General features: G+C 48.4%; 1 protein-coding gene across 2 annotated transcripts in view; it reads left to right on the forward strand.

The window, feature by feature from the left end:
* Positions 1–19329, forward strand: part of LOC134491927 (active breakpoint cluster region-related protein-like) — a 171760-nt gene that overhangs the window by 73511 nt on the left and 78920 nt on the right. For both annotated transcript variants that reach the window (XM_063296021.1, XM_063296028.1), the window contains 10 exons: positions 3415–3467; positions 4332–4472; positions 5887–6008; positions 8937–9102; positions 10185–10307; positions 10982–11057; positions 11426–11530; positions 13223–13297; positions 14852–14949; positions 15798–15929. In XM_063296021.1, coding sequence (XP_063152091.1) covers positions 3415–3467; positions 4332–4472; positions 5887–6008; positions 8937–9102; positions 10185–10307; positions 10982–11057; positions 11426–11530; positions 13223–13297; positions 14852–14949; positions 15798–15929 — 1091 coding nt within the window. The remainder of the gene's footprint in view (positions 1–3414; positions 3468–4331; positions 4473–5886; positions 6009–8936; positions 9103–10184; positions 10308–10981; positions 11058–11425; positions 11531–13222; positions 13298–14851; positions 14950–15797; positions 15930–19329) is intronic.

Genomic DNA, 19329 nt, shown 5'->3' on the forward strand with positions numbered 1-19329 from the left:
CTATTGTCTTCTTCCACTTCCGCGCATTGCTTGTTTAAAGATAATTCCTTATCTCTTCTGGCTAACCTCTGGAATTTTGCATTTAATTGGGCATATCTCCCCCTATCGCTGTTGCCTTTTGCTTTCCTTCTTTCTTGGGCTACTTCTAGTGTCTCAGCAGACAGCCACTTTGCCTTCTTGGTTTTCTCTTTCTTTGGGATGTATTTTGTTGCCGCCTCCTGAACAATGTTGCTGACTTCTGTCCATAGTTCTTCCGGGACCCTATCTACTAAGTCCAGTCCCTTAAATCTATTCTTCACCTCCACTGCATATTCCTTAGAAATATTAGTGAGCTCATATCTAGCTGATCTGTGGGTCTTCCCTAATCTCTTGAGTCTGATCCTAAATTGTGCAATAAGAAGTTCATGATCGGAACTACAGTCAGCTCCAGGTCTTGTTTTTACCGACTGTATAGATGTCCGCCACCTTTGGCTGCAAAGGATGTAGTCAGTCTGATTTCGGTGTTGTCCATCTGGGGAAGTCCACGTATAAAGCCGTCTCTTAGGTTGTTGGAAGAGAGTGTTTGTTATGCAGAGTGAGTTGTCTTGGCAAAATCCTATCAGCCTATGTCCTGCTTCGTTTTGTTCTCCCAGGCCATGCTTACCTGTAATTCCAGGTGTCCTTTGACTGCCCACCTTAGCATTCCAGTCTCCCGTGATGAAAATAACATATCTTTTAGGCGTGTTGTCCAGTAGGTGCTGCGGATCCTCATAGAACTGCTCTACTTCAGCTTCTTCAGCATCTGTGGCTGGGGCGTATATTTGGATCACTGTGATGCTAGATGGCTTGCCCTGAATTCGAACTGAGATCATTCTGTCGTTTTTTGGATTGTATCCAAGCACTGCTTTCGCCACTTGACTATTAATTATGAAGGCTACTCCATTTCTTCTGTGGTCCTCTTGTCCACAGTAGTAGATCTGGTGGTCATCTGATGTGAAGTGGCCCATTCCAGTCCATTTCAGTTCACTGATGCCCAAAATGTCTATCTTTAATCTTGACATCTCACCAATGACCACATCCAATTTGCCCTGGCTCATAGATCTTACATGCCAGCTTCCAGTGGTGTGTTGATCCTTAGAACATCGGATTCGCCGTTCACCACCGGCACCGTCGGCCGCTAGCCGTCCTTTCGGCTTTGAGCTAGCTGCGTCATCACGTCTGGGGCTAGTTGAGCTCATCCTCTGTTCCTCCCCAGTAGCATTTTGACCATCTTCCGACCTGGGGGTCTCATCTTCCGATGGTATACCGACATATCTCTGGTTGTACCGATCCATTTGGTTTTCACGGCAAGAATACTGGGGTGGGTTGCCATTACCTTCCCCAGGGATCGCATTTAGTCTGACCTCTCTGTCACGACCTTCCCGTCTTGGGTGGCCCTTCACGGTTTAGCTCACGGCATCACTGAGGTGCTCAAGCTCCAGCACCACAGCAAGGTAACGATCCTTTGCTGAAGACGACCACAACTGGGATAGGAATTTCCATTGGAAGTCGTTCCAGTTGTAAGTCGAGTCACCATGGGACCAGACCTGATTTTACAACCAGTTTTTACAGTGATTGTTAAGCGAATCACCACAGTCGTTAAGTGAATCTCAGGTCATTAAATTAATCACCATGGTTGTTAAGTGAATCCAGCTTCTCCAGTGGGTGTTTTTTGCCGGAAAAACGTTGCAAAAGTTGCAAACGTGATCACGTGACCATGGGATGCTGCAACTGGTCATAAATGTGATCTAGTTGCCAAGAGCCCAAAATGCGATCATGTGACTGTGGGAATGGGGGTGGGACATTTTGCAACGCTTGGAAGTGTTTTACAGGCCGTAAAGCACCCATCATAACTTCGGACCATTGTTAAACGAACAGTCGTAAGTTGAGGACTATCTGTACTTATTATTTGGCCCTCTCCCACTTGAGAAAATCTGTGCTAAGCAGTGTTTACTGTATTTGGCACAGACGCAGGCCTATTCTAGCCTCCCTACTGTTGGTGTTAGACTTTAACTCCCAGAATCCCCCAGGAGTTGGATTCTGGGAGTTGAAGTCCAGCATATTGGAGGGCCTCGTCTGGGTCCAGTCTGGAAATGCACAATAGGGTTCCTGCCCTGTTTTTAGGTTTTGAGCATGGGTGGTACTGAAAAATGCAGCTGGATGCTCACTGCTTCTTGTTTAAAAGGAAAGTTAGCAGGAAGACTCGTTGCCCCACCAAATTTGGGAGCAGGGCAGCATGCAAATTTAAAACTAAATATAATAACAACAACAGTAACCCTAATGGTGCGACGCTTTCTCCTGTCTCGCTCCACTGTTTGTCTTTTCTTGTGACGGAGCACATTTTTATTCCATTTGGAAGTATCCATTGTTCGAGGGTGAATAAGGGCACTGGGGGAAATTCAAGCTTTTTGTTCCTCCTACACCCACAAAGAACTAAACTTTTTGCTCCCTCCCTCCCCTGCAAAAATGGGTTTAATTTCAGAAATGACGTAATGGGAAAGAAAAAAAGAATGTGGTTGCCTTCACAAGGATTAGGTTAGACTTGCATTTTTATTTAGATCCCACAATGCTTCCCACATATTGAACTGTGGTTACAGCAGTTTGCCGTGGACCCAGAATTCAGCCCCAAAGGTTTTGCTATTAGCAAAAAGCTTTTCCGTGCGGGGAGTGTGTAAATGTTTCAACAGAGACCAAAATGAAATTCCTTTTGAAAGACTGAATTAGGAGCAGCCAAGAAGCAATTCTGCTGGATAAGCTTTAATGGCAGCATTTCCAGTTATCCATACGGTTAGTTCCTGTATCAAAAATTCAGAAGCTTCATAAAGCAAACTTGAGAGTGTTTATGCATTAAAATACTTATCGTACCTCCCCTATCAAAAAATGCAATCAATAAAACTGCTCCAGGTGCGGTTGGGCAGATAGATGAACGGAAAAAGAGGAATTGAGTTTTTGTTAGTTCGTACGTCCTAATTGTCAGGGGGGAAAGACGGATGTCGTCCGTTTGTGCGTTGAAATGTACACCGTTTGTAGATGCGGCTGAAGAGGGGGTTATATGTTCTAAATGTTTTTTTTTTTGCTTTGAAGGAGAATAATTAAAGATAAATAATCAGAGATAAGATCTTTGCCCATCTTGAATTTTACATATTTTACATGTGTATTGATATTTATATGTTTTATATTATTTTTGTCCTTTGTAAGCCGCCCGGAATCGTTGTGTACAAGATGGGTGGCAGAGAAATTAAACAAACAAACAAACAAACAAACAAATAAAATGGATTTGTTTGAAAGCCAGCCTTGGACTACATCTTAGCAGCTTTAACTTTTTCTCTCTTCTACCCACCCCCCGACGCATTTCTTGTTCTCACTATTATTTTTCTTTCTTCCCCCCATTTATAGCGTTGCTGTATAAACCTATAAATCGTGTTGCTCGAAGCACCAATGTGTTACACGTGAGTAAAACCCCATGGGGAGCTGTGGAGGAGGGGAAATGTTTTAGGTCTCCTGTCATTAGACACGAAGCCTCCCCAGCCCTATCTGATGGGGGGGGGTGGAACAAATTTATGTCCTTCCAAAACATTGGGGGGGGGGCATGATTGGGCCTTTATAAAACCTTGCACCCTGCCCATGTGTACGTGTGTTTTTTCAATTTTATTTTTTTAAAGAGAGGTGAAATTCTAGAATAAAGGTTACCCGTAGGCCAACTGCAACCAAATGTTGCACCGTGAAGAGCTTCCAGCTTGCCGGCCAGTCCAACATGCCCTTTCCCAGCCTATTCTATTCCATTCCCTTTTTGTCCCCAGCTCATGATTGTCATTCTGGGTCTGCCCACTCCATTTTCAGCGGGCTCTTTAGCATCTATCCCAACATTTCTCAAACTTGGCAACTTTAAGATGGGTGGACTTCAACTCCCAGAATTCCCCAGCCAGCTGGCTTTTTACTCCCTAAAAGGTTTGTGTGTCTTGTTGCACCAATTTTGCAGACGGGGAGATGGAATTGGGCCGATGACGTCATGCAGCTCTTTTGCAACCCACGCCCCTCCTGTGGTTTGGGGTCTGTGCATCTCAGAATGCCCTGCCAAGCAGCCCCAGAGAATTCTGAGAGCTGGGCTCCTGCTAGATCTGTGGGGGGAAAGCTAAGCTGCCTGGTGGCTCCTTGCAAAAATGGGGCACTCCTCTTTTTAGGCTAATTTACAGAGAACAGTCAGTTCAAATTTGGAATAGATTTTGGTGATCTTTTATGATAGGGTGATGCTGGTGTTGGGATCCGTGATGTGACCCTGTTTGACTTTTGCAAATGCTCTTTGGGGGTTTCAGGATCTGCTGAAGCACACCCCCTTAGACCACCCCGACTACCCGCTGCTCCAGGACGCCCTTCGGATTTCCCAGAATTTCCTCTCCAGCATCAATGAGGACATCGACCCCCGCAGGACGGCTGTCACCACGCCCAAAGGAGAGGCAAGTCGGGGGTTTAGCTCAGGCGATGCCAGACATGAGGCATGTGAGGGACCCCAAAAGAAGACCAGTCTGGGGTTCCAGCAGTGGCCAGCAAGGAAGCCTGCCGCTCAAGCAGGCTCCTCCTGCTGTGGATACTGCCAGCGTTCCAAGATATACTGCTTCTGTGCCTGGGGGCTCCATTGGAGTCAAGAAACCAGTCAATACAATTGGGATGAATGCAGGGCCTTGGGAAGGGGAAGGCACAGTTTCCCCTTGTTGTATGATTCCACATCTGTGTCTTATTTCTGAGTAAATCAGTTTGATGCCTGAAGTAGCCTCTCAGACTGTCAGCCTTACCAGGTAGGCCAGGCAGGAAGCACAACCAGATGAGCTAATCCTACTTTATTGGAAAGCTACATTGATAGAATCTTGCAAGTCTGAAAGTACATCTCTCCCTGTCTCCTTTACAGCTCGAGAAGCTAGGGAGGGTCCCTTCTGAGCCTCTTTCTCCATCCATTATGCAGCTGTGGGCCATGCCCTCTCTTATCTGGCTGTTCCCTTGGCAGCATCTCCTCGTCTTGTCTCCCACGGTCTTTCCCACATACCATTACACTGGCAGAGCCCTGCTGTTTTTGCTTTGGACTGTTTCGGAAGCAGGGACTATGTACAGGTAGTCCTCACTTAACGACCACCATTGGGACTGGAATTTTGGTTGCTAAGTGAAGTGGTCATTAGGCAAACCTGACCTGATTTTATGACCTTTTTTGTAGCAGTTGTTAAACAAATCACCACAGTCATTAAACGAACTACATGGCCGTTAAGCAAATCTTGGGGTTTCCCATTGATTTTGCTCTCCTGAAGAGGGCTGGAAAGGTCGAAAATGGTGATCATGTGACCCTGGGATGCCGCAACAGTCGTAAATGCAAACTGTTTGCCAAGCGCCCGAATCGTGATCATGTGACTATGGGGATGCTGTGACGGTCGTAAGCGTGAGGTTGATAAGTCCAAACCAAACTTTGTTTTCATTGTAAACCGCCCAGAGTCCCTCCTTTGGGGGGAGATGGACGGTGATAACAATTAATTAAATAAATAAATAAGTCGTTTTTCCAGCACTATCATAAGTCTGAATCATCGCTAAACAAATGGTTGTTAAGCGAGGACTACCTCTATTCTTTTTTCCCCATGTCTTTTTGGAGGCATTTCAGCTGCCTCAAAATAAGGAATGGTGCCTTTTTTGTGACTCGACCCAGAATTAAATCCATTTTCAGGGCAGGGCAGGGTTACCTTTCGACCCAGCATCGGCGTTCAGATGTACCACTTTTCCCTAGTCTCTGAGCATGCTGCCCTGAACGGGCCCGCCCTGTCCAGTCCAGTTCGACACGCGCCATGCATTTGTAGAGTTTCTGGCTTTTGACCAGCTCTCCCTTCTTTGCAGAGCCGTCAGCTGGTCAAAGATGGCTTCTTGGTGGAGGTTGCCGAGGGTTCTCGCAAGCTGCGCCACGTTTTCCTCTTTACGGATGTGCTGCTCTGCGCCAAGTTGAAGAAAACGGGAGTCGGGTGAGACTTGGGGAAGAGGAGCCCGTAGGGCGGCCCCGGAGAGGCCGTCCGGACTAGCGGCCACGCAGAACTGCATGTGAAACGTTTGCAGTGAGGGACGTAGCCTAGGGCAGGACCCAAATGGATGGGTGCCAATGACAAGGGAGGCATGCCGCAGTAGAAGTTTCCTGCAGCAGCAGGGGTTGGACTAGATGACCTTTTCGAGACCCCTTCCGACTTCAAGCTTTGATTCTTACTATCCGTGCAGAAAATCCACAGCGGGGGACGTGGGGGAAATCCCTCTGTCTTTTGCAGTTATCTTTGGGGAATTTGCCTGGTAGCAGCTCTTAAGCCAACTTGGCTGACCTCAAAAAAAGTTAAATAAGGTCAGATCTGGGTAGTCCTTGGATGGGAGGCCACCAGGAGATCCAGGGCTGTGGGCTATGCTTGGAAATTGAAAAAAGGCATCCCAGAAGAAAGCTATTATGAATTCCTTTGACTTGTTGGCAAGAACCAGGACTTGAACGTGATTTGAAGGAGACTTCACCTTTTACCTCACAGCAGGCAGCAGTACCTAGCTGACTTCGGCTGATCTTAAAATGCTAAGTGAGGTGATGCCTCAATAGACCTTGGATGGGGGACTACCAGGAGATCCCAGGGTGGTAACTTCTATATTGTTGCCAAGAAAACTCCAGGGACCTCACCAGGACTCAACCTCCCCTTTATCCAAACCACAGCTGGCAGAGGCCTGTTGTAGCCAAGTCCTTTTGGATCCCCCACCCAAGGAAATCCATTTTTATATGGCTAACTACCAATTCCCTCCCTGTTACTTCGTTTTGTTTTGTTTTGTTTCGGTTCATTTTCATTTTCATTTTATTATTCTTATTTTATTTTATTTATTTTTTATTCAAATAAAGATGAGAGCTGCCCATCTCATATACAGGTAATCCTTACTTACTGACTGCCTTGTTTAACAACCATTCCAAGTTACGACAGTGTAAAAATAATAGCTTTGTGACCAATCCTCACATTTACGACTGTTGCAGCGTCCTGCGGTCACGTAATTGCCATTTGTGAGCTTTGCAACTGGCCTGCGACAAGCAGAGTCGAAAGGCGGCAGTAAAATTGCAGGTCACGGTCATGTGACATGTCGCTTAGCAACTGCATCGCTTAGCAACAGAGCTGCCAGTCCCAATTGTGGTCGCTAAGCGAGGACTACCTATACTGTAGGTGACTCTGGGCGGCTTACAAACAGTTAAAGCAAATATAAAAACAACAAAAAGAACCAGAAAACAATTTAGAAACAAGTAAAAACATATAGAAATATATAAAACCCCATCATAAAATGCATAAAACTCACTGCCCATTTTCAAGGTGAAAAGTATGCAGCGCATTCTTGAAATGAGACACTTTCCATTTTGCAGGCAGCAGCAGGCCTTGATACGCCTATTGGTAATTTATTTATTTCTTTAGTCTTTTTAAGCCTGCTCCACTGCCAAAAAGTGTTTCAGAGTGGCTTATTATTATTATTATTATTTTGTTTAAATTTATTGGCTGCTCAACTCCAGTGGACCCTGAACATTTATTTATGTAAAGTCAATTTTAAAAAGAGGCACTTTCTGCCCTGGGGCTGACAGCCTACAATGCGTTGCAAGAGGAAAAGAGGAGGAGGAGGAAAGAGGAAAACACGCGAAGTTGGACTGCTGTTCTTGAAGTCATGCCTGTCACATCCACTGAGAATATAACAAAGGGTTCAAGGAGAAGAGGTGGGCTGGGAGGCAAATACTCCTCAATGGTGAATCAGGATAACAGAATATTTTCTCCATCAAAAGCCACCAGCCCTTCTGTCTGTCTGTGCAATTTGCCATTCTCAGGATTCAGCTCCAGTAGGCCTCTGATCAGCAGAAACTTACAAATAACAAATTACTTGGACTTCAGTTTAGTTTGCACTGTTTGAGCTGTTCCCCTTAATTATTTTTTTTATCATAGTATCTCTGATTACCCTCATACTGTCTTCCTAGTGTGGTTTAACTCAACATGGGATTTTAGATTCGCGCATTTAACGCTGCAAGCTGCAGGGGCACTTTTGCAGGGAGAAAATGGACTTGGCAAGTGGCTGGTCCCCATTGCAGGGAACAGGCGGGTCTCCGAGCTCCTCCAAAGAGCCCTTTGGGACACCATCCCCCTCCCAAGACCAGCTGGCCCCAACTCTGCTGGCATTTCGTAAAGCCTTAAAAACATGGCTGTTTTCTTGGGCATGGGGTTGGGAGGTTAACGGGGCCTGGGAGACGGGTGTGTCAATTATGGTGATTGTTGTTCTCAGCTGCCATTATGTATATGTATTAATATTTGGTTTGGTTGAGTTTTTAAATTATGTTAGCCACTCAGAGCCACATCAATTGAAATAAGTAAATACAGGCAGTCCTCACTTAACAACCATTCGTTGAGTGACAGTTCTGACTTAAAACAGTGCTGAAAAAAACGATGTATGACCAGTCCTCACGTTTATGACCGTCACAGCATCCCTGTGGTCATGTGAACACAGTTTGGGTGCTTGGCAACCAGTTCACATTTATGACCGCCGTCGCGTCCCGCAGTCACACGATTGCCATTTTCAACCTTCCCAGCCAGCTTCTGGCAAGCAAAATCAATGGGGAACTGCATGATTCACTTAATGGCCATGTGGTTCACCTCATGGCCGTGGTGATTCACTTAACGACTGCGGCAAAAAAGTCGTAAAATCGGGTTAGATTCACTTAATGACTGCTTTGCTTAACAACCGAAATTCCAGTCCCAATTGTGATCGTTCAGTGAGGACTACCTGTACCCCGTTCTTCCTTTTGAAAGGATATCAGAGTGACAAACAAGGAATTCTAAAGGAGGGCTGCCCAGGTGTGCACAGAAACAGGTGGGGCCCGGTTCACGCTGATATTGGTCCTTTCTCTGCAGAAAACACCAACAGTATGAGTGCAAGTGGTACATCCCTTTGGCCGAGCTGGTCTTCCCGTCGCTGGGAGAGTCAGACCTGTGTCCGCACGTCCAGGCCATGCCTGACCACGACCTGGAAGACATGAAAATCAAGATTTCCTCAATGAAGAGCGAAGTGCAGAAGGAGGTCGGTCGAGGGCGGGCGGATTGCTTAGCTCTGCTGAGAGAGAAAGGGAGGGGGAGACAGATACTTGCTTCCCCTGCTGCATCATTTAATTTATTTTTGAATTTGCACCGTCTTCCGGTTTACAAAGAAGCTTACGGTAATGGAATCAGGAGCAAAGGGATGAACTGTTGGCTTTAGTCGTTGGGCGGTTCTCCTGGGCCACTGTCAGCAGGGGCTGCTTTGCAAATCAGATTCCGGGATGCTCTTGAGGATTGAAGAGGGTCGGCCCCTCCAGGGAGGCCAGGTCACAGAACAGACGCCCTGTAATGGTAGGTCGGAATGACCGTGGGAGACGGGGTGGTGGGGTGGGAGAGATGCTGCCCAGGGACTGGCCAGACAAGGGAGGGCAGAGCCCGCAGCTGCATAATGGGTGGACAAAGAGGCTCAGAAGGGACCCTCCCTGGTTTCCCGGGTTGTAAAGGAGACGGTGGGGGGAATTGTACTTTCAGACTTGCCAGATTCTGTTCATGTAGCCTATAATAAAGTAGTATTGGCTCATCTGGTCGTATTCCCTCTCTGGTCCACCTGGGAAGGCTGACATCAGTCTTGCAGGTCTGAAAGTACAAATCTCCTTTACAGCCCAAGAAACCAGGGAGGGTCCCTTCTGAGCCTCTTTTTTCTCCCATTGTGCAGCTGCAGGCTCTGCCCTCTCTTATCTGACCGTTCCCTAGGCAGCATTTGCTCCCCTGCCGTCTCCCAAGGTCATTCCCACATACGATTACACCCACTAGGACTCTCTTTATTGCTATAAGCTACAATAACAGAATCTTGCAAGCCTGACGGTGTTTCCCCACCCCTCCCTCTGATACTAAAGCGAATCAAGGCAAGGCCATCTAGTTTCTTTCTCATGCTGCCTTGTTTTCCCGAGCTCAGCTCATGTTTTCCTAACAGTCTCCGCATACCTTCTCCAAGGCCATCTCTCTGCAGAGACAGGGGAGGGAGCCCCAAGACCTGGGGTTGTGCCCCTTTGGCCTGAGGGTCCAGCTGTGAGGCTTGGTTCAGCTGTCGTAAGCCCTCCTCCTCCTCCTCTTCTTCCTCCACAGAAGGCTAACAAAGGCCAGAGCCGAGCCATGGAGCGCCTCAAGAAAAAGATGTTTGACAACGAATTCTGGCTGCTACTCAACATACCGTCCATCCCCTTGCGGATCCACAACCGCAACGGCAAGGTAAGGCCTGGGCAGGGATTTCAGCTACAGGTAGTCCTTACTTAACGACAGTTCGTTTAGCAACTGTCCAGAGTTACAGCGGCACTGATAAAACTGACTTATGACCATCCCTCACACTTACAACGGTTGCAGCATCCAACAGTCATGTGATCACCATTTCCGACCTTCCCAGCCAGCTTCTGATAAGCAAAACCAACAGGGATCCACATGATTTACTTAACGACCGCCACAAAAATGGTCGAACAGTGGGTCTGGATTCACTTAGCGACCACATCACTTAGCAACCTAAATGATGGTCCCAGTTGTGGTCAATGAGTGAGAACTACCTGTACTTTGGGGGAACATGCATTTGTTATGGGTCCCCTGAAGCTTTCCTGCAGATCCCTGGGTTACCAATTTGCAAAAATGGGCCTGTGTTCTATCTGACAGACAGAAGCCGCCTTCTGCCTACCCGGTTTGTTCATCTGGCCTGGTTGGCTTCTTTTGAAGCAACAGCAGAGGGGTCTCTGGGTTGTTGGCAGAGAAAGGGGCCTGGCCTCCATCTCCCCTGGCCCCCTACCCAAATCTCCCCCTCCCTTCTCTGGCCAAAGAAGAGTTTCCTTTGGGAGCGTCCGGAGGGGCTGCCACGTCCCTTTCTCACAGCCCCCTGCCTTGTTCTCTGTTGGCCTTCCCAGAGCTACCTGTTCCTCCTGTCCTCGGACTACGAGCGGTCGGAGTGGAGGGAGGCAATCCAGAAGCTGCAGAAGAAGGGTGAGGCGCGCGGTTGATCGGATGCCCCCATCCCCACGATGGCCATCTCGGCCCTCAGCCGGTGGTCCATGAAATGAGGAGCCCTTGGTGGAGCCAAGGGGCAGAGCTTCCTGCCGAGGCTCACAGGCATCAACGTGGCCCCTAAAAATATTCTTTTGCCCCTTTGGGGGGGTGACCTTTGAGTCAGGGGATGCTTCTGGAGAGCCGAGTCTCTGCTGCGTCCTGGTGCCTTGGGGTGAGATTTCTGCACCCGGACCTGGTGCCCTCCTAATGCCTTGGACTTCAATTCTCATAGTGACCCCCACCCCCAGCTAGGGGACGCTCCTTGTTCCCAGCCTTTCCGCAAAACCTTTGCAATTCCCAAGCAGATCTCCAGACCTTTGTGCTGAGTTCTGTGGAGCTGCAGTTTCTGATGGGATCCTGTTTCAAGCTACGGACCGTCCACAACATCCCCCTCACCAGCAACCCGGACGGTGAGTGCGCTTGTCCCCCTCAACGTGGGAAGCGTGTTGGCTTTCATCTTGGCTAGTGCAGTTGCTGGGACTGAGAACAAGCCCCACGTGCCCAAGCCACGTTCAAACCCTTCTGCGCTTGGTTTGCCTTCCCACCCGGCATAATGGATTAGGGGCCTCCTGCTTCGAGTGCGCTGGTCGGCCTCCGAAGTGGGCAGGTTGTCGGTTGTGGTTTAGCGGTCGTGCCGTTCCTCCGCCGACTGTGGGGCGGCCTCCCTCCCACAGCGTGTGGGTTGTAGTGCATGCTCTCTCAAGCTTTGCAAGGCCCCCAAACACCATATTGTTAACGCTGTGGGTGCTGCCTTCAAAGTAAGCAGAAAGGAAAGGTATAGAAATAGGACGGATGGAAGGACGCTCTCCCTTTTCCCACGCATTTGGTACATCGTTGATCGACCGTGATGAGACGCCCAAGTCCCTCCAGCGGGAGGAGATGGGCGGTGACAAATTCAACAAACAAACAAACAAACAAACAAATAAAAGTTTTCACGTTGATCTCCTATTTCTGGAAGGTGATTCCTTAAAGGAAGTTTTAGTGAAGGTGGAACGTGCAACCTATTTCCACATATGTTCCCCATTGTAGTGGGTCTGAAAATCCACTTATACAAAGATAGGAGGACAGTGGCAGAATCACAGAATCACCGAGCTGGCAGGGACTTCCATCTAGTCCAACCCGCCGTCCTCGACTTATGACCATTTGTTAGTGTTTGTTCAAAGTTACGCTGGCACTGGAAAAAGTGACTTATGACCGGACCTCGCACTTATGACCGTTATAACGACCAGAAAATTCATCATTGAGCAGTGTGATTGTTAAGTGAGGTACCACGTGGCTGCACCCAATTTTATGATTTTTTTGCAGCGGTCGTTAAGTGAATCATGCAGTTCCCCATTGATTTTGCTTGTTGGAAACCGGCTGGGAAGGTCGCAAATGGTGATCACGTGACCCCAGGACGCTGCAACCATTGTAAATACATGCTGGTTGCCAAGCACCCGAATTTTGGTCATATGACCATGGGGGTGCTGATGGTTGTAAGTGCGAGGACAGGTCATAAGTCGCTTTTCCAAGCGCCATCGTAACTTTGAACAGTCACTAAACGAATGGTCGTAAGTCGAGGACTACCTGTGTTCAGATTTATTCATACAAGTTCCAAGTGCTAAGTTTCTCATTTGTAGTTCTCCTACCACTAGATGGTGGTATGTTTGCAAAGAGTTGCTTGTGCAAAACATTTCAACCCCTAGAAGCAGCTTTTCTGCTTTGGAAGGTTGGGAGGGCACAAAGCAGCTTTTTTAAAGTCAGTGCCTGCTGTTTGGAGTTGTTATAAAAACTTGGCTTGAGATGTTTGGGGGAAGTTGTGGCTAATTAAGACACTTCCGCTTGTTAAAGTGATCCATCCAGTAAACGTGGCAGCACAATCTGAAAAAGACAGTTGCTGAAACCAGCGTGTATTAGCAAAGCACGGTGGGGTGCCTTCCTACTCATGGCCGTTAGTTAATGACCTCTCTGCTCTTTGCAGGCACCACTGCCCCTCTAATTAATGGTTTCCTGTGTGCAGTCTGGTGAATCTCACCTTTTGCTTGACGTCTTGTTTCCTTGCATTTGTAACGGTTGCAATTATAAAAACCATCCAACAGCGCTGTCCGGCTCCTCCTTTGCAGATGATCAACCTCCAGGAATGTGTGGTTTCTTGCATGTGATTGTCCACTCGGTCAAGGGCTTCAAGCAATCTGCCAGTGAGTGCCATCTTCCCTGCCGTTCTGTCTTATGGTTCCTCCACCCCCCCCCCTTTGGCGTGATTGGACCCAGCTGCAGTTTCACCTAGGAAGCCAGATGAGCCACCTACTGTGTGGTCATTTTGCAAGGGACCGATCCGGGTCTCCCAACCATCATACTTCTGTGTTTTCCACCATTCTTTCAGACTTGCAAGATTCTGTCAGTGTAGCTTTACAATAAAGTAGAATTAGCTTATCTGGTCTACCTGGTAAGGCTGATGTCAATCTTGCAAGTCCGAAAGTATAAATCTCCCACCATCTTCTTTACAGCCAGAGAAACTAGAGAGGGTCCCTTCTGAGCCTCTTGCCCTACCCACTATACAGCTGTGGGCTGTGCCCCCTCTTATCTGACCATTCCCTTGGCAGTGTCTCTTGACCCCGTCTCCCAAGGTCTTTCCCACATACCGTTACAAATGCAGACCTTTTGGGAATGGGCAGCAGGTGACTAAAATCAGTAAGTACCCTCTGGGAACAATGGGTATTATCAATGAAGCCGACACTGTTTTCTTTTCCAAGTGAAATCCTGCGGCTCCTTGGGGTTGCTGGAACAGGTTGCTCAGACCTGCAAGATTCTGTTCATGCAGCCTTACAATAAAGTAGAATTAGCTCATCTGGTCGTGTTTCCTGTCTGGTCTACCGGGGAAGGCTGACATCAATCTTGCAAGTCTGAAAGTACAATTCTCTTGCCATCTCCTTTACAGCCCGATAAGCTAGGGAGGGTCCCTTCTGAGCCTCTTTTTTCTCCCATTGTGCAGCTGCGGGCTCAGCTGTCTCTTATCTGACCGTTCCCTAGGCAGTGTCTCTCGGCCGCATCTCCCAAGGCCTTTCCCGCATATCTTTACAGATCCTGCCTGGTCATATCAATTGCTAAAGCCTTGCAAGATTCCAGACTTGCAAGATTGATATCAGCCTTACCAGGTAGACCAGACAGGAAATATGACCAGATAAGCTAATTCTGCTTTATTGTGAGGCTTCATTAACAGAATCTTGCAAGTCTGAAAGTACAATTCCCCCCGCCGTCTCCTTTACAGCCCTATAAGCTAGGGACGGTCCCTTCTGAGCCTCTTTCTCCACCCGTTATGCAGCTTCAGGCTATGCCCGCTCTTATCTGGCCAGTCCCTGGGCAGCATCTCTTTACCCCACCTCTCAAGGTCTTTCCCACATACCATTACAAAATTCTTATAAGTCTGAAAGTACATCTCTCTCCATCTCCTTTACAGCCCGAGAAACCAGGGACGGTCCCTTCTGAGCCTCTTTCTCCTCCCATTATGCAGCTGCAGGCTCTGCCCTCTCTTATCTGACCGTTGTCTAGGCAGCGTCTCTTTGCCCCGTCTCCCAAGGCCTTTCCCGCATACCATTACATCATGCTGGCTAGGGAATTCTGCGAGTTGAAGTCTAGACCTCTCAAAGTTGCCAAGATTAGGAAACACTGATTTAAGGGACGGATTTTAAGAGGTGCCCCCCCACCATCGGAAGACAGAATTGATTTCACGCCTTCCTTCTCTTTGCTCTTAGACCTCTACTGCACACTCGAAGTGGACTCCTTCGGGTACTTCGTTAGCAAAGCCAAAACACGAGTTTTCCGGGACACGACCGAGCCACAGTGGAACGAGGTACGCCAGGTGGTGGAAAGGTTTTGCTGGGTCGCGCAGAGCGGTTAGGGAGCACAGGAGCAGTCCCCAGCTCTGGAAACCCTTGCTCACTCCTAGAACGATAGGAGCCATCCTGATGCATCTGAGCATGCACAGAGTGCCTCCCTGCCATTCCCACTGGGGCAAAATACAGGTCCTTCCCCAGCCCGTTTGGCGTAACAAGCAAATTGCTTTGCAACATTTCCTCTGAGCGTGTGCTGGTTTCTAGGTGTATTTCCGACAGTGTTATCTCTGATTTCCAATATGGGGAGGCGAGGGGGGAGCCCGTATGGCCTTGAGCCCCAGTGTTGAAGTGGCATTCTGCAGATGCTCAAATGTACTGGTGTTATTTTACCTGTCCTAGATGGGAGATTTCCCAAACGAAGGGGGCAAGAGAGGGCTTCCCTTGGCCAACCCACCCCAGCCCACCAGCTTCTAGCTGTCATCGTCCTGCAGAATGGTGTACTTTCACAGATTGTGACTTCGGGCACTTGGCAGCCGGCTCACATTTAGGACCGGTTGCAGGGCCCTGGGGTCACGTGATCACGATTCGTGACCTTTTTGCCGGTTTCCAGCAAAAAACGTCCAGTGGGGAAGCTGGATTTACTTGACAACCAGTGATTCACTTAACGACCGTCATAAAAATGGTTGTTAAATCAGTTCTGGTCATGTGGTAACTCACTTAACGACCACACCGCTTAACAACCAGTTTTCTGGTCCCTATTGTGATTGTTAAGGGAGGACTATGTGTATTTCCTCTTTGGATCAATTCTCACTTTCCCCCCTGCTTTTGCTGTTTCCATAAACTGGCCCCGTTGCCGATTCTGCAGGAATTTGAGATTGAGCTGGAGGGCTCCCAGTACCTGCGCATCCTCTGCTACGAGAAATGTTACGACAAGACCAAGCTGAACAAGGACAACAATGAAATTGTGGACAGGATCGTGGGCAAGTGGCAAGTCCAGGTGCGGGGGCCGCTGTCGCGAGGAGGGGAGGGGAGGGGAGGGGAGGAAGAAGGGGCTGCATGGAAAGAGTCAGGGGCTGCATCGGGAAGACCCTGCCCCTTAGCAGCAAGTCTCCCCTGCCGCATGTCCTTGCAGGCGGAAAGCCAGCCTGTCGGGAGAGGGGCTTTGCTCCGTTGCTTGCGTCTTGCGGGGATCCAGCCCGGGGAGCCGAGCCACCGGCCTGCACAGCGGAGGGTTGTGTCTTCTGGAGGGCGGTGCTGTGCTGGGAGGGGTGGAAGAAAAGCAGGAACGTGCCTTTGCCTTCCCAGCAAGACCCTAAGAGTCTTGCCAGCCTTTTCAAACCCTAAACTGCTTTGCACAATTGCTGGGGGTGGCCGCTTCAGGAGAAGCGGGGTATTCCAACCGGTGTGGATGTTCTTCCCCCCTTCCCCGTGTTTTCCTGCTGCTTTTTCCGTTGACCCGCCAGCTCCCCCCATCATCGCTTGCGCGCTCGACATGCAAACACTTAGTGCTTTATTCAATTTAACGTGGAAGGAGAAGGCCTGTGGCCCCAGTTGACGGGTTCATTCCCAGTAAGAGACATGAATTGCACAGAGCTTAGAAAGGGTCAAAAGCTTGGTTGGATGTGTTGCTTTTCAATTTTGTTGTTATTCTGAGATGGGGCTGCTTTTGTTGAGTTTGTTGTTGGCATCCCAGTATGCTCTGGGATTGGGGGAGGTTATAAATACTGCTAAACGAAGTAAAATACAGGTAGTCCTTGCTTAATGACCTCGGTTGGGACCAGAATTTCGGTTGCTAAGTGATGTGGTCATTAAGCAAGGCATCACATAACTGGACCCGATGTTATGACCATTTTTACCGCAATTGTTACTGCGGTTGTTAAGCAAATTACAACAGTCGTTAAGTGAATCAGTGGTTCCCCATTGATTTGGCTTGTCGGAAGCTTGCTGGGAAGGTCGCAAATCGTGATCACGTGACTGCAGGGCGCTGCAACCGGTCCTAAATGTGAGCAGTTGCCAAGCGCCCATATCGTGATCACTTCACCGTAGGGATGGTGCGACAGTCATAACTTTGAGGACGGGTCATAAGTAACTTTTTTAGCCCTGTCATAACTCCGAACCATTGTTAAACGAATGGTTGTTAAGCAAGGACTACCTGTAATACAAGTCAGAAAAAAAATAACCACTTCCTACAAACTGGACGAAAGTAGCTGGAGGATACCTCTGAAGAGATATCAGCCCTGTGGGGTAGGCCAGAGCAGAGAATCTAATCCACGGAAAGACTGGAGCTATACCTACTGAGATGGGCTCCAATAACAAATTCTGGCAAGTCTGATCACCCTGGACCCTCTCCCCTTCTGATGCTCCGGTGAATCAGGGAGGCGTCTGCCTGGGCTGCGTCCAGATGTTATCTTGCTTCCCAGGAGTTAAAGGATGCTTCAGCCCCTTTTGCCGAGGTAATGGTTCTTGCATATTTCTACCAAGATCTTCTTCCTTACTTTCTATACCAGGGTTTCTCAACCCTGGCTGCTTTAAGATGTGTGGACTTCAACTCCCAGAACTGAAGTCCACACATCTTAAAATGGCTGAGGTGGAGAAACACTGCTGTATATGTTGTTCATCGCGTTGGCCTTTTGGACCGAGGGTTCCTGACGGCTTTGCAAAACTCAAGCATTGCCTGCGAGCCCCTCTTCTGGCTAACGCCTTTTATTCGGAGGCAGAAGCTTTTGCAAGCTGCGGCTCCCTTCGTCAGATGCAATGCCTTTTAATAGAAAATACGCCTTTGAATAAAAGGCGTTAGTGAAAAGGGGCTCCCAGGCTCCTGAAGACTTTTGGGTGGGTTGATATATTTGGCCCTGCAAAGCGTTTCCTTCTCGTTCCTTTTGTGGTTCTTGAGAGTCAGAAAGATCACTGCCCCTTCCAGTTTTTCTTCTCTCAAGGATTCTGAATTGTCATATACAGATAGTCCTCGCTTAACAACCAAATTGGGACTGGAATCTCAGTTGCTAAGCAAAGTGGCCAGTAAGTGAATCCAACCCAATTTATGACCTTTTTGTGATGGTCGTTAAGTGAATCACTGCAGGTGTTAAGCAGACCACGTGGCCATTAAATGAATCATGGAGTTCCCCCTTGATTTTGCTTGCCAGAAGCTGGCTGGGAAGGTAAAAAATGATCATGTGACCACAGGATGCTGCGATGGTCATAAATGTGAACCAGTTGCCAAGCGCCCAAATTGTGATCATTTGACCACGGGGATGCTGTGACAGTCGTAAGTTTGAGGACCGGTCATAAATAGATTTTTTCCAGCACCGTTTCAAGCCTGAACTGTCACTAAACAAATGGTCATTAAGCGAGGACTGCCTGTAATCATGGAAAACAAGCAGTTGCCATTCCCAGCTGTTAATTTCTCCACTCTCTTGTTTCTGATCCATTGTTCTCTGGGGCCTCTCAGATTTTCCCCAGCCTGCTTGAAACCTCCTATTCACTTCTGGGTGGAATTTGCCGCCTGTAATCTCGTACCATAATTAGCACAAGCTGTTGTAGGATGCGCAGAACCCTACGTAACCCCCAGTCCAGGTTTCTCCTCCCATCCTCTCAGGGTGCCAGCAGGATGCAGCGCAAGCTGTCTCTCCGATGCCAGGCTGCAGCCGCGCCAGTTCCTTTGTGCCAAGCAAGCAAACCCCCTTGGAGGCGTGCTTTTTCCTGTCTAACTTTTCTCTTCCCCATCTGTGCGTGTATAGGCTCCGGCGGAGTCTGGCCTGGATAGATATTCCCAGTAAGAGAGATAAATTGCCCTCCGAGTAGAAGAAGGCATGAGTCTGGCACCCAGAGGCAGCAAACCTGCTCCCAAATTGGATGTTTGAGGAGTGAACACCCTTTGGAAAGGCTTGGAAGCAAATAAGGGAGAGTTCAAAATCAGAAGTGTCTGCACGGATGACGTATTTTGTGAAAAAACAAAGCCTCTGCTTTAGATTGGGGTTTTTCAAGCTTTTTCAGGCTGTGGAACTTGTTAGTTAAAAAAAATAAATGAATCAGAGAATGCATCGGTGCCCTCAGGTAGACCAGGCTAAGAAGCAGACACCATGCGGAGCTAAAGCAGCTTTTATTCAAACAGTTCTAGTAACAGAACCTTGCACGACTGAGTGTGCCGCCACCTGTCCTCCCGCTTCTATCCTTGCGAGAAATTGGTGTGCGGGGTCTGTCTGAGATGTTTTTGCAAACTTTCTTGGCTTGGGGCTCAAGTTTGCTTTTTCTGACTGTTGCCTCGATAGTGGATCGCCCCTCTGTCCTTCAGGGCCGTCCACTTCACAGAACCCGACTGAGAAGCAAAATGCTGGCGGTAGGAAATGGGCTGCGTTGAAGTGGGGGCATTCGTCTCTTAGGGAACCCCATCAGGTTCT

The sequence above is a fragment of the Candoia aspera genome, chromosome 1, assembly GCF_035149785.1.
Source record: "Candoia aspera isolate rCanAsp1 chromosome 1, rCanAsp1.hap2, whole genome shotgun sequence".
NCBI lineage: Eukaryota > Metazoa > Chordata > Lepidosauria > Squamata > Boidae > Candoia > Candoia aspera.